Source organism: Amblyomma mixtum, chromosome 1 (assembly GCF_055824585.1).
Source record: "Amblyomma mixtum isolate Tamu chromosome 1, ASM5582458v1, whole genome shotgun sequence".
Lineage (NCBI taxonomy): Eukaryota > Metazoa > Arthropoda > Arachnida > Ixodida > Ixodidae > Amblyomma > Amblyomma mixtum.
Genome location: NC_143012.1, coordinates 92249856 through 92272262, shown reverse-complemented (window position 1 = coordinate 92272262; position 22407 = coordinate 92249856). Strand labels below are relative to the sequence as shown.

Genomic DNA, 22407 nt, shown 5'->3' with positions numbered 1-22407 from the left:
CATTCTAGATTTGACAGAATCACTGAAAGCCGAAGAGGCAGCAATTGCCTCAGCAACAGCATATCTGTAAGTGTATTCTGTCACATTACAAAACAGCCATCAGTAATTATGCCAATCACAAAGTCCACTCCCCGGCTGCTAAAATCATAGAATGATCCCCCACCTAGTCGCTTTAATCACCCTCCCTTCTGGATCCCTGCACACAGCGAACACCGAGGCAGCACGGCCGCTCGCACGCAAGCCCGAGCACTCGTAAACCGGGCTGAGAGCGACCTGCTGTCGTCTCGCAGTGCGAGGGATCAACTATCGCGATTTCACGCTGTTTTATAGAAACTAGCGCCTAATGTACCCTCCATCGCATAAATGCATTCCCAAAAGCGACCAGGTTTTGGGGCGCGGACTTTTAACGGCCATAGTCACGACCACTTCCTTCTCTCCGTTGTAACACAGGTGAAACATCTCCTCATTTGTGTCGAAGCAACGCAGCTGATTTTATACTTAAAACAGCTGGAAAGACGGGACAAAAGAGGGGGACAACACAAGGGCTGACCGACAACTGGCGGAATTTTATTCCAAGAAGCAAAGGATTATATGTAGGTTCAAAAAATTGGCGGGGGCTTAGCTTTGGTTAAGCATGGGAGGTTGCGAAAGCAGGTGTTTTATACTGCATATGCAGCGCCTCTAATGGGAAGAGCGCGGCGCGCCATGCCAAGCGGCCGCCGTTACCCAATGAGCCGAGTTGGTAGCCCGTCTCTCGCTCCTGGTATGAAGTCACGCTGTGACGTCACTAGGCATGGTATGACGTCAGGGATCATTCTAAAGGTCAAGCGTGCCAAGTGGCCGCCGCTACGCGAAAGGCCGTTCTTAGGAGTCGTATTGCTTTCGCAATAAAAAATGAACAAAAAATTTGCCGACGATTACGTTACTTCCTAATACGAAATTTTGAGCGTAGCTCACCAATGTTGCGACTTTTCGTTAGATTGAGGCAAACAATGCGAGCAAGGCATGTATGTAGTACAATTACAGACAACTTATTTTTCACACATACTCCTTCTTCAAGAAACACTTCACTAACAGTTCTTGTCATGAAGGCAGCTTTGTGGTCGGAGAAATAGATATATGCTCGACTAGCTGCACCAATGCCTGGTTCTCAAAGACGAGGTCTGTGCAAGTATTTCGCGAAGTTGTCAAAGCCGGGGGATGCGTTACGAGCGAGAGGAACGGGATGTTCTCCTTCATAAGTGGTAAGAAATTCCTGTTTGTCTTTATATCTACATTAAAGTCCCCACCCACCCTGCCACCCTGGCAGGTGGCAGTTAATGGTTGATTGCGAGAGTTGGCTCACCGTTCTCAGCGCTAACGCATGCAGCCTACATCTCTCTCTCACAACCTCACGTACCTATACGCGCGATTCAGGCGTCCAGTAACATAGGGAGCCAGTTAAGCGCACTTACTTTCCTTAAAATGGCCGGAGCATAAAACGTCAACGCCAATGAACACAATGAACGCCGATGGCCTATGGCTTCAGCGCCGCGTTTCTGGCACAACGTTCGAACGCATGCAGCGCACATGTGTCACGTAACTTAAAGCACGATTGAGGTGTCCACTGTTCCAAGAGAGCATATATCTATTTCTTCTTTCACTCCCACCTCCTCGCTTCCCTTACGGTGTGGTTAAGGTGTCCAGCAAGATATGTGAGGCAGGCATTACTTCCTTTCCTCAAAAACCAATTTACTAATATATAGCCTTCCCTCTGCTTTTCAAGCTCCCGTTCCATAGGTTTCTCAGCTTAAAGTGCGGTTAAGGTGTCCACTGCTGGTTACAACGGACAGCGGAGACGGCGACGCCGAGACTAGGGATCCCTCCTAGTGATTGTGAGGGCCGGGCCCTTCAGGCACGGTCCAAGCAATACCTCTGTATATAATATAAATAAATGTTTTACACCACCACCACTGAAACGCAGAAAAGGGCGCCAAAGAGCACCCGCCGCGGAGGCTCAGTGGTAAGGCGCTCGTCTACCGAGCCGGAGTGCCCGAGTTCGAACCCGACCGCAGCGGCCGCGTTTCGACGGAAAAACGCAAGAGGCGCCCGCCCATGTGCTGGGCAATGCAGTGCACATTAAAGATCCCCAGGTGGTCGAAATTATTCCGGAGACCTCCGCTACGGCACCTCTTTCTCTCTCGCTTCTTTCACTCCCACCTTCCTCCCTTTCCTTACGGCGCGGTTCAGGTGTCCGCCGAAATATGTGAGACAGATACTGCTCCATTTCCTTTCCTCAAAAACGAATTTACCAATTTTACCAAAGAGCTTCGCACTAAAACACAGGTCGACGTACGAGTACTGTTTTCTGACCCAAACAAGCTAGCCGCTCTATGTAAGCGGGTTAACGCTGACACGACTCAGAAGACGGTGTGGAACAACAAGCATCAGCAGCCACTTATTGCATGCAACTCAAATGTAGTTTATGAGATTCCGCTTTCATGCGGCAGGCTCTACATAGGACCAACCAGAAATTTGTTCACGCTGAGAGTTAAATGTAACTTACACCGCCAAACTTCCAGGACATTGAGGTAGGCTTGCAATAACTGGTGCAGTGAATGAATATCTCTTGCAGATGCGAAAAAGGCTATCATCCGCATGCACATGAACTTTGAAGTCACCCTGAATAGGTATATCCCGCATGAGTATGTTAAAAAATTAGGCAGTGGCTTAGCTCTGGTTAAGCCTGGATATACGAGCGGAAAGCTGCAGTTGTGCTTGGTTTGACGTCATGCCTGTCGCAGTTGGCGCACAATGCACTTGGAGCACCACGATAATGGTGGAGGCGGTTCGGCCGTCCACACACTGCCTGTACGAAGGCGGAGGAGGAGACGCGCGTGTAGTGAATACGGTGCTGTCATAGAAGGTTGCCTTAGAGACATGTACTGTGGTGTCCATTCCTTTCGGGTGCACACCAAGATATGAGAGATAGGCATTTCCTTTCCTTAAAACCAATTTTCATTTTATTTAGTTTCCTTAATGCGCGGTTCGAGTATCCACTGATATGAGAGAGACAGGTGTCGTTTCCTTTCTTTAAAATCAATTTTCATTTTCCTTCTTTTACGGCGAGTTTCGGGTGTCCACCTAGATATAAGTGCTTCCTGGCGCACTGTATGTCTTTTATTTTTTTATTTTTGCCGTGTGTGACGTCACTCGGTTTCCCGCATGCGCAGCTGTAGCAAACCTTGGCTCCGATGGCCCACGCGAAGCGCGGCTGTGGTAACACTATAGCTGTGGTGCGGGTAGTGAAGCTTTTCGCTTCAAGAGTAAAGGTGACAGGACCGATCCCTGAGCACAGCACTAATCTGAGAAAAGGTTTCGGAAGTAAAGGAACAATCGGAACAGGAGAAACGTCTATCTCTTAGGAATTCCTGTACCCGTGCAAGAATGTAAAAAGGCGGCCGAATTTCCTCAAGCTTGTTCAACAGTACTGAATGCTCTACGTTGTCATATGCTTCGGCGATAGCCAAAGTGACTAAAGCCGCGACCTCTTTCTTTTTCATTGGAGCCCGAATTCTTTTCAAATCTAAGCAGTCCAGATCGAGCACCATCGACGAAACTATCTGAGAAGCACTGAAGGCTAGTAATGTCATAACGTGACCTGTAAGATGGCTGTGAACAATGCGTTAAATAAGTTTTACTAAAGTAGACAAGGAAATCAGCCGAATGTTATGGATTGCAAAACTCCTCGTAGGATGTTTGGGAGGTAAGATTATATTCGCAATTTTTCATTCGGGAGGGAGCCAAGCTGTCTCAATAGACACGTTAACAATAAGTAAAATATCAGAGGTAAAGTCTTGTACAAGAGACTTCAACATCCCGATAGTGACCCCATCGCATCCAGCCGCAAAAATTGGCGTATAATCTGGAACCCGGGTAGACGGGCCAGAGCACAGTCTTCATCAACTTCATCTGCTCCGTCAGGCGGCATTGGCCGCTATCGTCGTCTTCTGCACAAACCCACGCTTTCGCCCCGACTCGAATGCAGTAAACACAATCCGTAGTTCCCAAAATTCCAACATTTGGCCCGGCCCTACTCCAAAATTTGACCTTGGCCGATTTAGACAATAATTGTCCAACCATGACAGTGCGCTCGACACAATGGCGACCTCAAAGTTTGGCCCGGGAAATTGAAAACATGCTGTCTCTGGACTTTTGGGTATAACCGTGGTTAAGCAATGTCTCACCTTTTGATGCGGACTACCTCCGTAGTTTTCACCGCGTTGCATGCTATGTACCAAACAGTTACTGTTGCCGAATATATATGCGTACCTTATTAGCCTGTATGACCTCAACGGCAAGGGCGCGAAACTCCAAGTGAAAGGCTTGCAAAAGAGCGGATTCATAACACAGTATTTTAAAAAAGATGTTCGGCACATTACGTTTATTAGCGAGACTTTTTGTTCCAGTTTAAATCGAGCGCTCGAAATGCAATCTACGCTAGGCAACATCTCAGTGGTCACAGCTTTCGGCTCTTTCTCGTGGTTTGTACATATTTCTCCTTTTTGCACGCATCAAACCTTTGTCTGCCTCTAGAAAGATTTTGGTGAGCCAACAGAAACCGCTTCTAGCATTGCAAACAGCAACACACACGCTATGCTATTAGAACCCAAACGAGCTTCAGCATGGAGAAAAAATAGCCGCGACAAAGCTCCAGCGACTATGATTAGCGTCGTTCGCACAGCAGATTCGTCCATTGCATTCACTTCAGAATGTTCACTGTAAGCATCACACAGTGTCAGTATAAGCAAGGAGACTAACAGCAAATAGTTTACTGGGCGGGGCAACCTGACTGATTCCTACCAACACACATTTGTCCTTGGTGCACTTGAAAGGATCGAATACAGAATAGCAATTTCCGCATCAGCCTTTGCAGTATCTCTCCCTTGCAGGCATAGTCTGCTGTTCTTCGCAGAGATTCGCGCACTGAGGCTCTTTTGTCATGCCGATGCATCGAACACGAATCCATTTCTTTCAGCGAAGCCAAAACTCTTATGGCGTTGCGTAGCACGAACACATTTCCATCTCCAGCGGCACAGAGCCGTAGGGAGCACTCATTTAACGGGGTAACACCGGGTCGTAAAGCAGTAAGTACAAAACATCGTTCTCTGCATCGACGGGAACGTGCTCTAGGAATGCAGTATCCTCTAATACCAGCAGTACGGCAAAACATTCGCAAGAGGCATGACAAAGGAACGGCTGTGCACTGCGCAGAACAAGTGCCTTATGAAGCTTACTGCTACATGCTCATAAATCTTCGTGTGAGAGCCTGCAGTTCGCTGAAGCAAAGACAGGAAAAATCCGCACGCGACGTTGCTACGATTGCATCGGGCTAATGACGGCCATCTGGATCATTTCACTGGGTGTGGTCCTAGGCATAGGGCGCTAATACTGCAGCTGACTCCTGCCGAACTAATCGAGAAAACAAACGCAAAAAAAAAACATTTTTCACAAAGTACATCCGAGTTAGTAGTGCCGCCAGCATCATTAAAAGAAATTCTCTTCAATAAGCAGCCAACCAAGATACCTTAGATCCGTTTGTCTCTCTCCACAGCGACAAAATAATCTCCGGAGCACACACGTGGGTAAGCATTACATCGGGCCGTTAGGAGGAGATTCACAAATCTTCAAAAGTTATCAGTTCTGAATAAGCGTATAGAGTATTGCTTGGTTCCTCCACGCTTAACCTCCGAAGTATTAATAGCACTACCACAAAAACATCAAGGCGATCGCTTTAAAATCGGGGGAAACAACGGATTCACCATCGAGCGGCGGCCAAGAGAAACTGCTGTGTACATAGAGAGCGACTGCGGTGCCTACAAAGAGGGCAGCACACGCTGCAAGAAACGTTCCATAGCCAGAAAAGAAACAAAACATTACGAAAAAATGCAGAGTTTCAAGCATGTTCCTAATGAGAAAGTATACCGGAGGTCACGGTATTGTCCTCGAGTAACCTAGTGTGACTGACTGGCATTCAAAATAGCATAAAAAAGTGGTAAAGTGACAGAGGCTCCGCGAGTGGACCAATATGGTAAAACAGAAAAAAATCAATTCGGTGCATGAACTACACATCGCATGAAAACCCTTGCTACAAATCCGTGACACGCCCCATGAGACATCAACGGCCTCGCCCTCACAGGAAGGCGCATTTGTGCTCCGGATTCATAGGTGACCCCGCGGGGCAGCTGAAAGCCTTTGCGAACGGCTCGAAGTTGCGCATGGCTTCGGTGCATTCCGGCGACACGCGGTGGCGGTCGCTTCCCTCCCTGCAGGTCACGTGACAGGCCGTGAGGAAGAAGATCTGCTCCGCGCTGTACTCCTCCAGGCCCGGCAGACGCAGGTCCCGATCTGCGCTGCGGAAGCGGAGGTAGGCCGCGTGCGCTATCTTCAGCGCCGGAAGGAGCGGGAAGAGCGCTGTCACGTTGCCACCGGAAGTGACGTCAGCCGAGCACCGGCCCAGCTCCCACAGGGCTTGCCCGGGTGAGCCGATGTTGTGGGTGCTCCCTTCGCCAGGGTCGACGGCGGACGAGGCCGGATTCCACGGTGTCTGTGTCATGTCCTCGCTGAGCAGAACCGTGAGCGCGTTGATGGTGCGCGCGAGCTGCGAGAAGCCATGAGGCGGAAGTAAAAAAAAAGCGTGTTGTTACTGATGCCGCTGAGAAATACACACAACTCCAAGCTTGCAACTCTGGCACCGTAAGATACATCTTGGTAGAAAAATTTGCATCTTGCATCGTTCTCTTCTTTGGCCATCTCTTTGCTCGCAGCAAATCGGATGTTCACTGCGCACTTATTGAGGAAACACTGTCGGCTGATTTTATAAATTTTTTGGTCCCTATTGTTTAGTGTTGTGGGGTTTAACATCCCAAAGCGACTCAAGCTACGAAGGACGCCGTAGTGGAGGGCTGCGGGTAATTTTACCCACGTGGGCTTCTGTAATGTCTACTGACGTTGCTCAGTCCACAAGCCTGTAGCATTTCAACTCAGTCGAAATGTGACCGCCGCGGCCGGGATCAAACCTGCACGTTCCGGATCAGCAGCCTAGCATCATAACCACTGAGCCACAGTGGCGGCGGTTAATATCCTGTCTCGGGTGTCGATCTTGTTAGTAGCAGTTGCTACGCTCTGGAGGAGTCGTCTCTAAACAATTTTCGGTGTAGAACGGTAACAAGAAAAATGAAACACGGGGCGAACCAAATTACAGTTTTGCCCGTTCGATACGAAGCGGACATAATTTCATTCTCTAATGGCCAGGAACAAAGGTTGTGAACCGTTTTATCCCATATTGCACCGGATAGGCTTGAATTTAAGGGTTATTTGCAATCACTGTTGAATAAAAGAAACCATTGATTGGAAATATGCAGCTAATATATACATGTATATTCAGCAGTACAGTGCAGGCCAACATGTGCAAGAATAATAGAGAGATAAGCTGTCGTTCAGAAGCCCATGGCAGCCCGGCGACGAGCATACGGAAAATAAGTTCCTTGCTTAAGCCTTCTCCCAACAAGAGCGTACACGATTCCGCACAGATACGAATCAACACTGCTTCAATCCCGGTCGCGACGGCTGCGTTTCGATGGAGGCGAAATGTAAGACGCGGATGTATTTTGAAATATCACAGGACGTTAAGTAACTCTGGGTGGTAGAAATGTATCCGCTCCTCTTCACTGCGGCGCTTCGTTCTCTGTTTTCTTTTGCTCGTTCGTTCACGTTCCATCTCAGCGCTATTCAGCTGTTCACAGAGAAGTTGACACGGGTACTGCGCCTTTGTTGTGCTGAAAACCAAGTTTCAATACACACTGGAGATAACGAAGCACTTGCGGCACCCCTTGAACCTTTTTGAAGGAAGGTTTTTATCACAATCAGTTCATAGTAATAAAAAGCAAATATAAGGTGGACAAATTTACACAGAAGGTCCCGTGGTCGGTGACTGTACTGGAACCTCGATACGTTCGACATGAAAGCCCACTATGTGCCAATGCCTATACACGCATATTCATATCACCATGAGCGCAAAAACTGTCACGTCATCTGTAGCTTACACTGTGGGCGTACCTTGGCTACATTGAGACCAGGAAGCAGAGGGGGCTCCACACGGTCTTAGATTTGATATTCTTGCATGCATCCAAGCAAATAGGCCAAAGTCCGTAGCTCGAGACCAAGGTTAGCAAAATAAATCTATTCGTTCCTTACTGAATTCCATTTCTGAAGTTCCCGGCTTTCGCTATTGGTTAAAGTGACGTCACACCGTTGGCTTCAGCCAGTAAGAGAGAGCGAACGCGAGGAGTGACGGCGCTCAAGGCATTGACAAAGGCGGGAAATTAAAAAAAATATAGAATAGAATCAGTTTAAGAATCGCTAACTACGCAGACAGAAATCGATTTCATTAATCTTTCATAAAGGGCGCCCTGTTCATCATTACTTACGGTATAATCTGTGCTGTAGAGAAACCAAAACGGCACAGAAGGACATCACTCGGTCCACATCCGCCACGGTTCAAGAAGAAATCAAGGCCAACGTGGTGTCACAGGTGATGATACGTATTAATACTCCGCGAACGTATACGACAGCGCTAAGTTTCAACTGCATGATGCTTGACATGCACTTAGTGCAGTGAACGAGAAGCGCCCACAATTTTCCGCGCCTATATCATTTTGAGTCGAAATAGGAGGTACGGTCTGTCAAAAGTTTAAAGCCCAGGAGGTTCACTTCTAAGCTTTATATTGGGACTCCAGGAGCATTCGTGGAAGTCCTACCTACTGCAGGATTCAGTACCAGAAATCTTGTCACGTTCAGGAAATTTGGAGCGCTAGAGATTCATTAAGAAGGACACAGTGTGGCACAAAAGAAAATCCCCTGGGCTCCAAACTTTTGACAAAGGCTGTACCAGCGGCCACGTTATTTCTACGATGCACTCATTTGCCTTTTTTGCAGTAGAGCAGTTCTGCAATCTATAAATAACCCGTCAAATCAAACTGTTTGCCACCTCTATGCAGTCACTTCAGAGGCAGTATTTCACAGTGGTATACGGTGAAAACAGAAAAATATCCCACAAAATTATCGTTATAAAATATAGCTCTAAAATACCGAAGAGCCCTCCTGGACTAGTAAGTTCAAGAAGTTTGCAGACTTTCGTCTTTCTTGGCGGGGTCATAAAGAAAATTGCTGCATTTAGTAACCTCATTAACAGGACCACTGATCGAGCACAAAGTGATTCAGATTGAAAGCTTCTCCTGCTGGCTTCGCAGCGCCCTTCGGTTACAGAAACTCTTGCTTCCAAGATACTTGGCACATGCCTGCAACTGGGACGGATACAAAGAGCGGAGAGGACGAAGTTAAGTCGTCTTGTCACTCATACCATCTCAGACCCAATAATTGTGGACAGAAGAACTTTTCGCGCGAAACCGCTTATTAACGCACTCTTTCATCCAAAGTGACATTTTTCTTTAGCAATCAATATATCCGGAAATAACCCGACGGCAGTTTTGCATTTTTTTCTTACTAACAATTTTGCTATCATCGAAAGCGTTCCCCATTGGATTTCACTGGCAGTCTTAACTGTTCGATGCGACCGATGGAAACAGTTTAAAAGATAGATTATTCTACCGATCAGAGGTATCAACCATTACCTTCACAAAAACTTTTTTCGAGATTACTGGGCATGAAGTTCTTTCGGCTGGAAGTTATGCTTGCTCGCCTTATGTCAAATATATGGCGTTTCCTCAGTGTAGATAATGGCGTAAGGACGTTTTTTACCTGCATGGCGTACATGAATCCGAGGCCCCCGTAGGCCATGGCGTCCGTTCCTTCGTCGGCGTAGTACGGAGCGGCGAGCGCTGCCACCCCTACGGAAATCACATTCGTCACGGGGCTGTACGCAGCCAGGTGGGCGGTCTGCAGGCGAAACAACCGCAGGCTCGCCTGGTACTCATCACTGCCGAGTGACTTCTGCAGCTGCTCGCGACTCATGCGCCAGTGGCCGAAGAAGCTCTGCTCCATTTCGTAGTCGCGTCCGTAGAGGATTTCCAGGCTGCGGTTTTTCGTGTACTCTTCCGGGGTCCATATCATCGTGCTGGTGTTCTGCAGCCGCGTGGTGACAGCGCGAACCACTTTGGTGTCCAGGGTGGACCAGGAGCCGACCTCTCTCAGTGCCAACTTGTGCACATTGGTCAAGAGACCAGAAACGATGAGCCTTTGATGTTTGGTCATTATGCTGCTGTCGGTGCCTGAAAAAAGAACCGTGTACACGAGGCCAGCGTATATACCGCAAGCCATCGGGTACGCGTACTCGGACAGCGGGTGTTTCATGAAGAGTGCTCGCACCGAGCTACTGGCGATAGGGGCGAGGAGCTGGATAAACCACCACGCCGTATGGAAGGTCACCTCTCGGGCGGAGTAAGATGCGAAGATGACCCGCATAGCATCCAGCAGGTTTCTGTTTGTGGCTATGAGTGTATCCTCTTCATTCAGAGGCGGTTTTGCGTTAAAGGCGGATTGTAGGGCCTCGACCCAGTTACGAGCTCGGAGTTTAGGCACCAGAGGTGGTAACTGACGAATCAGCAGAAAACCGGGACTCGGGTGTGTGGCTTCGAAAAAGAGCGACAGGTTCCCGAGGATAAAACGCTGGATGTCATTGCTAGCCTTTGCGAATTCAACAAATGCCGGCAAGGCGGCTCTTTCTCCAAAGACGCTGGATAAGAACCAGCCGGCGACTGTTTCATAGATGCCTCTGTATTTAACAACCTCCGCATTGACAGTTTCCCAAATGTACGCCACACCCGATGGGCTCATCGATACCGACCGCTGGTGAGGGGTGCCATGCCATGGCTCTATGAGGTCAACATTGAACCACAACGGCATTGCCCACAGGACGGACAGGTTCACCAGAGTCCGCAAGGGTACTAAATAATCGTCGGTGTCTCCAAGCCGAGCATCGGTGGGGTCTAGTAGCCAGGGGAACAACTCTTTGCTCATGAATTCGATGAGGTTTTTCGAGTCATCGATGTCTGCAGCGGGGCCTTCCCGGCGAAGGCAGGCGTCCATCATCACCCTCACTCTTTTGCTCAGGGGCCGACGAGGGTCCTCGCGAAGCTGTGCTTGTCCCAGCAGCCAGTATGCCAGGCGAACAAGTGCCGCGGACACGCTAGGCCGGGTGTTGTCGGGCAGCCATCCGGAGCACACTTGCTGGCCGAAATCTTCGCAGGCTTCTGAGCTCCTCCCTGGTTTCAGGCCCAGCGCCTGCGCGTGATCCAGGCAAGCCCGTGTGGTGCAAACCGCGTGTTCTATGCCAGGCGTGGGTGTGGTGTTTACAAAGTGGAGGACAACCGTGACGACGACGGCGGCTACGAAGAGCACAAATATGATAGTTGCCGTCTTCTTGAGGGTTTCTTTTGTTCCATACGATTCGGCGGGCGGTGATAAAAACGGAGACCCCGCGTTGGCCTGTGGAAGAACATTCGATGTGTGAACTTCGCAGTGCCAGTAGTGGATGAGCTTGAAGATATGCAGACATTGCTCACAGGCGATGTCATGCAGCTGTGATTGCATATCGGCAGAAACTCATCATCATCATTATCATCCGTCGCACTACGCCCACTGCAAGGCAAAAGCCTCTCCCATGTACTTCATAGTTGTTGCACCTTATAGTGCACTGCATTATCCCGGCGTCTCTTCGTCCTTTTGCTCAAAGAGACTGTTTATGCTTTTCCGTGTACATCTGCCCTTCGTTTAGCCATATCCCGAGATATTTCTATTCCGCCACGCTGGGTATTAAATGACCTTGTATTTATTGTAAGCACCTGATCTGTTGTATCGTAGAGAATCATCACACGTGACTTAGCTGCACTAAAACTGTAACCTAGAGCGTCTGCTTCGTTTCCACAAAGATTAACCAGTTTGCAGATCTTCCTGGCTATCTGATAAGAGTACAATATCATCCGCATACATTAAACCAGGGAGCCGTTGCTGAACGACATTTCCGCCTAACCTGTGCGACAGATTATAACCTTGATTGCATATTTATCACATAAAGCATGAACATCAGCGGTGATAGAGGACAACCTTGCCCTAATCCCTAATCCTTCCCTTGCAATTTCAACTTTATTATTTCGGTAAATTTCCTGTATAAAATTAGTTGCCTCATGACCGATACCTGCAACTTTTAATATGTTCCACAGGAGTTCCCTTTTTACGTTGTCGTATGCACCACTTATTTCCAGAAAAGCTAAATACAGAGGTCTGTTTTCCGCCTTAGCTATTGCTATGCATTGGGTAAGCATGAACAAGCTATCATCTAAGCGCCTATTCCTTCTGAAGCCGTTCTGATGTTCTTCGAGCATCCTATCATTTTCTACCGGTAACTGGATTTTTAATTTCACCGCCTACATTGCCAGCCTATATATATACGATGTTATCTGAATCGGTCGGAACGATTTTACGTTCAATTTATCTGCTTTCTCTTCATCAATCAAATTCATTTTTCTATGCGTCCAGCTGTGTGGAATTCGCTTACTTATGACTTTCTCCAATGCTTTTATCAGCGTTTCCTTGCTTCTTGGGCCAAGTTCTTTAATCAGCTTAATTAGCATTTCTTCTATCCCTGCGGATGTGGATTCAGGAATATTTGCTTCCGCCTTTTTCCAGTTAAGGCTTGTCAGTTCTAAGCTCTTCTCAGTTGTGCTGTCCTATGTTGCTCCCTCACTTGGGGAGATTACCCTATCGTCGCTCCTAAATGAGGCAGCTATAACTGACGTAATGTAGTTCACAGCGTGTTTCCTAACCAGCTTTTATGGTTCAAAAATTTTCTTGGCCACCCTTTATCTGCATTGCGAACTTCAGCCAGCCATTGATCACAGGACTGCTTTATTCTAGCCTCGACGAGGACCTGAACTTGCTGTTCAAATCGCGCACTAGCGTCTACTACCAGCCTGCACATACCAATGATGCAAGTTTAAATTATATAACGCGTGAAAAGCGTTCGGGTGAAATCGCGTGCTTTGTTTACTTTTGCCCGCGCCTGTACGTCGCAAGTTTTACCACTTCGCAGCGCACGCAATTCCAGCTTCACCTCTGTATAAACACTGCTGACCAAAACGAACAGGGACCCGTAAGGAAGCCTTAAACCGCTAGAAAACGTTTCGACAAGAAGGACAAGTTCCCTTACCGAAACGTTGTCTGCGCCTTCTTTCACCCGTTGTTCATTGAGGGCTGCCCAGATTGCATCTTCTCTGCCCTTCCTTTGCCTTCTATAAACAGGTGAGACATTCATTGTTCAGTGTTTGCCTAGTAGGCAATGACGTTTTCATTAGGTTAAGGAGACTGAAAGCGTTACGTTCAAATTGCTATTTGGAATGCCGAGTTCCCGTGAAGCGTCCCACTATTATATTGTAGCAGCTGCCAGCTGCGACGTACTACTCTGACGTCTACGCCAGTGGTCTGTATACGAGTGTGGAATATTTCGGTAGTTTTCCAACACAACACACTCAGCTTTCCATTTTTACAGGAATGGCAACTCCGTCGGATCATAGACTAGAGCGGGTCCCCGGAGCGTGTTTAAGGCCCGCATTAAGCGCATCCACTGACCTTGAAGCTTTTCATTTTTGCATATCTTCGGTCAGGAAGCTAACCCAAAGGATACCAATTAACAAAAAGAGGTCGTATATTGACTTGACTTATTTTGAGAAATTTCTTAACGAACGGGAACGAGACAGTGGGTCAGAGATATGAGCCTCAGGGTTGCCTAGACAGACCGTACAGATGTATTCAAGGTGTTTACGGCTATCGCTGTCACATTTCGTTAGCTGACTGTTTAAAGCTTGCTGTATGGAAATCACGTTGTTTGCACGAAAGACTTCACCCTCACGTGAAGACCAACTCTCGCATTCGTATTTATGAAAGTCCACCACATCTCCGGCAAGATAACCTATGGGCGTTAAAGGCAACGAACAAGGCACCAAGAGAAGGCAAGCGCAGCAAGACCGGCACAAAGTTAGGTGGGCGTGTAAGCTTTTGAACTTTGATGGTTTCGTTTGAGTTATGGAAGTTTAACGTCCCAAAACGACTCAGGCTATGAGAGGCGCCGTAGTGTAGGGCTCCGGAAATTTGGACCACCTGAGGTTCTTTAACGAGCACTGCCATCGCACAGTACACGGGCTTCTAGAGCTTCGCCTCCATCCAAATTCAACCGTCGCGGCCGGGATCCAACCCGCGTCTTTCGGGTCAGCAGCCGAGCACCATAACCACTGAGCCACCGCGGCGGCCTCTTTCGAAGTTTGAGGGCTTAAGGTGGCCGCAGCTGGCACTGGACAGAGTTAATTGGAGAAATATGAGAGAGGCCCTTGTCTTGCAGTGGGCGTAGTCAGGATAATTATGAAATGGTTTATTTAAACAGGTGAAGTAATGTCATTCCACGGATTAATTGGCGAATAGCCGCGTGCTCAAATAGCCACGTGCACACTTACGCAGTACCATGATCTCCTAAGGACACATAATCACTATGACGTCATTATTCGACATCACCCTTCCTCGGAATGAATACGACCCCCGTGACCCAATAAACGCGAAAACGCCAACAGCTGATGACGAATCAAATATCATTACATGAACGGCATTTGTAACTCTTTGCTTGATTAAATTGAAGATTGCCGGCGCGCTGGAAGGTCCCATACTTCTTAGCAGCTCGAGCCGCTGAAAGCTCTTTTCTGAGTTTTCCAACACTTGCGGCTGGAAAGCGCTGTGTTTCCTACAACAATGAAACACCGTACATGGAGCATTCTGTGCATTGGCAGCGAGAAAGCCAGGAGGGCTACAGAAATGAAAAGGCCGTACCATTTCCTGGAGTCTGTTGAGTGCCTCCGCCGCCTCAGCATGACTCTGCTTCGTCTTGAGTGATCCTAGTGGAGTAAATGATGCCACAAAATGAAAACGCCGTAACTGTTCATTCAAACGACTTGCGTTATTAAGGTGTTATAGACCTTTTGTCCTGCACGGGTGAATATACTCTCGCATACTTTTTCTTTTTGTTTTAAAAAAAGAAATATGGCTGTGAAGAATGTCCTTGCATTTTACTCCCCTTTGTTAAATAAATAGTACGTTCAAATTTTACAGGCAACCAAAATGCTACCTCTCGCATATGTATGCCCACTTTCAGCTCCGTCGCACAGATGGCTCCGCTGTGTTAGTCAAGAAAATTGCGTCGGCTGTAAACAGCGTACTGTAATTGAATTTCTTGTAGCTGCAAAGGAAAGTATCCGTCGTATAATGAAAGTTTGAAAGTTTCTGCGCTGTCTATGGAAGCTGTGCACTCGATAGAAGCACCGTTGGGCGCCCAGTCAAGCGAGTCAAAGCTTCAGAAGGTACCGAAGCAGAACTGCACGACTGGGCGTGATCTAGGCGGCCCGTCTCTGCAACCAGTCCCGAGACGGCTGGAGCGCGGCGACAACATCATCCTGCTGACCGGCGCATTACGGCTCATCAGGTGTTGAGGAGCAGACCGTAAGCACAGGAAATAAAGGTCAAAAGCGTTGAGAATTGGGCAAGTTGGTACGAATTCATACTGCTGTGGCACCACAAGGACAAGGACGAAGATGGAGTGCCACGACAAGGGCGAAGATGGAGTGCCACGACAACACAAGTGCTCGTGTGTGTTGTCTTGTGTTGTCGTCGCTCCGTCTTCGTCCTTGTCCTTGTGGTGCCACAGCAGTATGAAGCACACGAAGTGTGGCTAGAATCGTTGAGACCCTTGGATCTCCATGATATGATCTGGGTGGGTTCCACGAAGCCTCACGGCTGAGCTCCGAGGGTAAAGTCATCTGTTCCGAACTGCTGGACAGCTTCGATGCTGAAAAGGTGCATTTCTTTTCTCGGATAGTGACCGGTGATCAAACATAGGCTCACCATTTTGAGCCAGAAACAAGAACACAACCGATGGATTGGCACCATTCATGTTCGCAAAGAATAAGACAGCTCAAGGTGGCTGAGTCGGCCAGAAAATTCGTGATAACTGTTTTTCGGACGTTGATGGAGTTATCCTTTTGTATTCGCTGCCGAAGAGCGAGACAGTAGTAAATTCGGACACTTACGTCAAAAGCCTGCTGAAACTAAAGCAGCGTTACTGGCGCTACTAGTGAAGTAACAAGAGGCCGCCACGACAACGCCTGCCCTCACACCAGCCTGAAAACAAAAGGAGCGACTGTTAAATTTTTGTGGACTGTACCGCCCCAACTTACTCACAGTCCTGACTAAGCACCATCTTATTTTCATCTTTTCGGGACGCTAAAAAACGTGTTTGGCGGATCCAGCATTCAGGACGACGAGAGCGTCATTCACGACGTGAAAACATGGCTGCACCACAAGGGAAAAGCTGGCACAAAGAAAGCATTCATGGTCTTGTTCACGGATGGCGCAATGTCATGCAAGTTGACGGAGATTACAATGAAATGTTATATAGATCAGGCATACAATCGGCTCTTACATATTCTTTGTGAGTTATCGCAGTTTTTATTGAGACTGTTCCAGAAAAAAATGAGGGACATTACTTTTTGGACAACCTTATACATTCAGTGTGGCCTGTCACCGCAGTGCATCAAGATATATGCAATAAAATAAACACGGTTTATAGTGAATGAAAAAAGTTAGGGGTGGCTTTGGCTCCCTTGAGTACTGTATTCTAAGGTTTCGTACACTGCAATGAAAAGACTGGCCGAATGTCAGGTCCTAATAAAGGGGCGGTTCCTAATACCTGCTTGCCAGCTGCACGGTTTAGTACAGAACCATTACACGGCTGTCCAGATGCATGGAGCATTTCAGGCCGCTGTGGGCCAGCCAGCAGCCACAGCGGTAGGCTGCTGTGCTAGAGCTCATGGCTGTAGTCCCGGCCTCGGCGGTAGCATTTAAGGGGAGGTAAAATGATAAAATTAGTTACTGACATCATATTCGAAATCAAGAAGAAATGGTCATTGCGAGCAGGTCTTCTAATGCGAAGGCATTACAGACACCAATACAAAAATTTTAAACACAGAATAAAAATAGAATGGCGCCGCTTCAATTGCAGCTTGAGTTACAACGTGGTACAATTTTGCGAGTATTACGGTTGCATCGTGGCAGCAATTACACTGACCAGCTATGCTTATCACCCTAGTCGTTCAGTTACCACCAAAGAATGTTATAACTGCGTCGAGTCCTTACCTAGAGGAAAGCCTTAGAATGTCGCGAACACACGACAATCGATGCTATGATTGACTTGTCAATCCGCCCTTTTGCACCCAAAGCTGCCTTCCCTTCGAGCAGTGGTTAAGGAACCGAACGATGCCTCATGGATTTTCCACTTCGTTGACGTACAAAACGGCACGCAGCATTTCTGTCAAGCTTTCTTTTTGCCATGAGATTCAAAGGACGACATCCGAAAGGGCTCAGGCAGGTGGCCCAACCGCCCACTGTTGGCAACTTTCCGGCGGTCTTAACGGCTAACAATGCAAAGTGCGTTCGCAGGTACTACGTGCGTAAGCACTGAAGCCCGCAGTCAGCGAATTCTGTGATCTTTGCCTGAAGCCCGCTTCACCTTGAAGCAACATAGGTCACGTGACCTTCTCACGAAATCACCAACTATCCACCGAATTACGAGCAAACAGCCCACCATGACCAGTGGCAGCTCAGTTAACGACTGGTCGCGAGAGGTTGTTCGGGAAGAGCAAACTGGACCTCGCAAGCCTCACTGGTGGCAGCACCTGGCTTCGCAGGGCAGTGGCGCATCGCTAAACCGCTGCACCACTGCGCCAGGCGTGTCGTGAGGACTCCCCGCTATAAAAATGGTCTATAGACAGTGTATAGACTTCTTATTGACTCTGTTCACTTCCTACAGATACTGCCTTTTGTCTGTTCATTGCCTATAGACTGTTGATAGACAAAAGTGTACTAAAAGTGTATGGCCATAAATCTATAGATTCTCTTTACACTGTCTATTGCATTTGAATTGACTATAGACTGTTCTCAAATATTTGTCTATAGACAGTTTACAAACTTTATAGACAGAAGTCTATAGACACTCTATAGACTGTCTAAAACTTTTTTGTAAGGGCCAGCGATGTATGCATGTCAGTCGTTTTTTTTCTTGGACTGCTAGAGTAATTCGTATTTAATGACCCGAAATGGCCCCACCTTCTGTCCAGCAAGGATTTCAAACATAGTCGGCCTCACTGACTTAGTGAAGAAAGCTCCAGGCACTTGGAAAAAAGTTTGTGGACGCCGTTACGCAAGCGGATATCAGAGAACGATACATATGAAAGCATTTTATACGATGACAATGCCCTAAAGAGAGCATTAAAGCTAAGTCATGCGTCATATGGCAGGTTATTTCCTTGCGAACACAGCGTTGGCAAGTTGCGATACGCCAGAGACTAGCATTAGCGTTGCGAACGAGTGATGCCCGAAAATATGGGACTAGCCGGCGCTAAGTTTCGGGGGCTAGGGCAGCTAGCGTACACTTCGCCTATTATGCACTCGGCATGGCTACTTGCCAGTATGATCGCTGTTTTTGTTTCGCTTCATCGTGTTTGGTTGCATTGCAGTCATAGCATTGATGGATAGGAGGACTCCCGAAATAGCGAGAGTTCTCTCCCTTTTTCTCCGAAAGCACCACACCAGCCGTACCAACCCCGAGCAGGAATCTTGTCTTGGGCACGAGAGCACTGTGCTATTGCTGCAGTTGATCATGCATCGTGTTACACTGCAAACACTGCAAAAAAAAAACTCCGCCATGCCAGCTTGATGGCTTGAAAAAAACAAAGGTGCGTCTAGTGAATATGGTGTCTTCGTTCACTCCCATCTTCCTCCCTTCCCGTTACGGCGAGGTTTAGGTGTCCACCGAGATATGAGAGAAAGATACATTTCCTTTCCTCAAAAACCAATTTACCGACGAGCAAAGCGTATTTGTCCGCGTTTCAGATTGGTCCAAATTGTCGTGACGTCACCGCGCGCGAATTTTGACGGGTGTCCACCGAAATAGGTGAGGCAGTTACTGCGCAACTTCCTTTCCTCAAATACAATTTTCGACTAGTGTCTACTGAGATATCTGAAGCAGTTACTGCGTGATTTCCTTTCCTCAAATACAATTTTCATTTTCTTCATTACGGCCACTCTTTCTTCTTTCACTCACACTTCCTCCCTTCCTGTACGATGCGGCTCAGGTGACCACCAAGATGACAGAGAATTACAGCCGCATTTCCTTTCCTCAAAAAGCATCGCGTTCAAAGGGCAATCGCATCGCGCCGAACGGGTGGTGGCGTTCCTTGGACTCCGTGGCAGTGCTACAACACGCTGTCGCGTTCCACTCCTAAAGGCGAAGCTTAAGCATCATTAATTGGCAGTTAATTAATCCACCAACAAAGTGTACAGTGAACAATCGCGTAGCAGAATGCAGCACTCAGGCTTTCGCCTTTTACCACTTTAGCCGCTGAAGTTCCTCGTAATTTTTCATTCTTCTTTCAGTCGCAACCAACCAACCTAGAGAGCTAAACTTCACCCTGAATTTTTGCCAGAAGGTCATGCGCATATAAACTTTCATTTCAAGCCGAATAAAGTTACTTGAGACTCAGCGCTAGTTGTGTTGTCTTTACTTTCCTACCCGTCCTTATTAGTGCTGTTGTTTCCTAATGGACCGATACCAACTCGCCCAACTGACTCTTCTATCACCCCGAGGCATTCCACGGCGCCGCCTCTTCTAGGCCATGTAAACCTTGGGGACGTTATAAACCCCACACATACCCTGCCATACGCTAACCAGCAGGGCAGCACTCACTGGGACTGACGTGACCTGGTGAGGACCGTGCCTTGAGCTTCGTGGGAGCCGGGGAGGAAGCGGGCTGATCCGGCACTGACGGCACGGTGACCGCGACCTGCGGTGCTGGCGATGGCGCAGGCGAGACGGCCTCGCTGGAAATGGCCCGAGGGAGGGCGTCGGTGTCGTGCTCCTCGCTCTTACGGGCACACGGCAAGGGGTGCGATGCGTCGCTGGTGGGTGCCCTGCCGAGGAAGAAGTAATGAACAGATGTTCTACCCTGCTGTGGTGGCTTAGTGCTTAAGGCACTCGTCTACTGACCCGGAGTCCATGGGTTAGAACCCGACCGCGGTGGCCGCTTTTCGATGGAGGTGAAACGCAGGAGGCGCCCGTGTGCTGTGCGATGTTAGTGCACGTTAAAGATCCGCAGGTGGTTGAAATTATTCCGGAGACCTCCACTACGGCACCTCTTTCTTCTTTCACTCCTACCTTCCTCCCTTTCTTTACGGCGCGGTTCAGGTGTCCGCCGAGATATGTGAGACAGCGCCATTTCCTTTCCTCAAAAATCAATTTCCCAATTTACCGTGTGCTATGAGATGTAAATGCTCGTTAAATATAATCAAGTGGTTGAAATTATTTCGGAGACCTCCATTACGGCACCTCTTTCGTCCTTTCTTCTTTCACTCCCTCATTATCGTTTCCCTTACAGAGTGGTTGGGTGTCCACTAAGATATGTCATATGTTACTACCGTTCCTCAAAACCAATTTTCAAACCGAATTTTCAGGGTTTCTCCGACCAAACACTGTACTGCTCTGGAATACGGAATTTTGGCGCCTTGTGCTATCGTAGGCGGTGGGTTTTTTCGCCCCTATTTATAAGGTTCTCGCAGCCTTGTTTGTGCAGATGCTGAACACACGATTAGTAAAAAACATACTAATCTGTAGTTGCGAACCTTACCATAGCACCTTGATTTCTGCTGTAGGCAGCTAAACGAATATGCTTTGAAAAATACGGCCTTTAATAGGATGAAACAGATCACAGTAGAACTATAGTGCCTAGAGTATATTCTAGGCACTATAGTAGAACTTACTTTTCTTAATCGTAATACCAATGTCGTGTGACCTCAGATACCGCCCTCGTCCGACCTCGAGTCGCACGCAAGAAACTTTGTGCTCGCAACAACAGGTCACATGCAAACTGTTCACTCTTAAAATGGTTCACTTGGCTGGAGAAAAAAAGAATTTTGGCTGATACGTTTCCCCCCTTTTCTTCAGCACACAGCGTAGGGTGTTCAAGACATCAATTCACATGTTCCTTTTACTCAAACTATTATATAGCCTCCATATACGGACGTCATCTGTCACCTAGCTGCGAGTCCCGAACCTATACGCTACGTAGTAAGCGCTCATTACATTTATGAGCATATCCAGGAAAACCAGATCGGTGTGCGTGCGCCAGGGATCGTTTGCTGTTATTCCCAGTGTCTTGATTATCGGGCTGGTTAGATCTCCTTTTCTGCTACCAAGTTCCAACTCAGCTAATAGGCCGCTCTGTTCCCCATCTTCGTTCTGGTTTACGTGAGGCGTCATGAAAAGATGGCGTGAAGCAAGATCCTTGGTCTCCGCCACTGTAAATCTTGTCAAGTTATCGCTTTGCTATGTGTAAACAGCCCAACACTCCATGAGGTTCGGATCAATGGCTGCCGACTCAGCTGTCGCTTTATTTCACAGCGGATTCGGTACCGAATCAGTTTAGTACTGACGAGTGAATAACTTATTTGGCTCTGCTCAGATGTCGCTCATGGGTCTCTTGGACAGTCCCATTAGTGAAAATTGCAGTGCATATTTTCCCCTCCTCAAATAGCGTCACTGGTCGTCTCAATTTCACTTCATGGAAAGTGTGGATTTCAGCCAGGTCACCAGAAAAGTGCACGCACCCCTATATATGGAATAACCTTGCTTGCCCATTTGGTGCGCATAGAGAACGTATGAGCGAACATGAGGACGGAAGCGCAAGAAAGGAATATAGGGCTACTAGCTGCTTGATTATACTGCTAAAAAGCAAACCCTGTGCCCTGGGAACTTTTGAACGACCGTCTGTCTACCTGTGCAGACGAGAAATATCGCGAAACCCACCGGAAGCCCCCTGTGCAAGTTGACGCCGTAAGATCTGAGACTTTTCTCTCTCGGTGATTCGCGGCGCTCGTTGCTAACCTGGATTCGCTGCGTAATCATCCGCTTTGTCACGTGCTTTTAGGTAACAAGATTAGGGTTGAGGTGAGCAGAGACGCGCTGGTCACTTAGCCATTGGAAGCCCTGAAAACTCCTCAAGTCTGCTCTCTCCGGGCACAGTGGCATGCCGAGCCTCTTAGTGCCTACGACAGCTACGGCCTCTTTCTCGAAATGCGCAATATTCACCCTTGAGGAGCGGTTGGTGCCGTCGCGACCGGTGTCGTGGAAGGCGTCGTGCCTCGGTCCTGGTCAGGTAGCTGAGCCTTGGCCTTCGGCGACTTGAGGCGAAAATGGCCAGGACGGCTGCCCGGCGCCGGTGAAGACATGGTGGCTGGACGAGCTATTCGCGTTGCGTGCAACCG

General features: G+C 48.1%; 1 protein-coding gene across 1 annotated transcript; it reads right to left on the bottom strand.

The window, feature by feature from the left end:
• Positions 1–6172: 6172 nt before the first annotated feature.
• On the bottom strand, positions 6173–22371 carry LOC149367212 (membrane metallo-endopeptidase-like 1). Its single transcript, XM_089573223.1, has 5 exons — positions 22232–22371; positions 19835–20058; positions 14869–14933; positions 9799–11484; positions 6173–6640 (listed from the first exon to the last, which is right to left on the bottom strand). The coding sequence occupies exons 1-5, from the start codon at positions 22369–22371 to the stop codon at positions 6173–6175; spliced, it is 2583 nt and encodes an 860-aa protein (XP_089429349.1).
• Between the last annotated feature and the right edge of the window lie 36 nt (positions 22372–22407).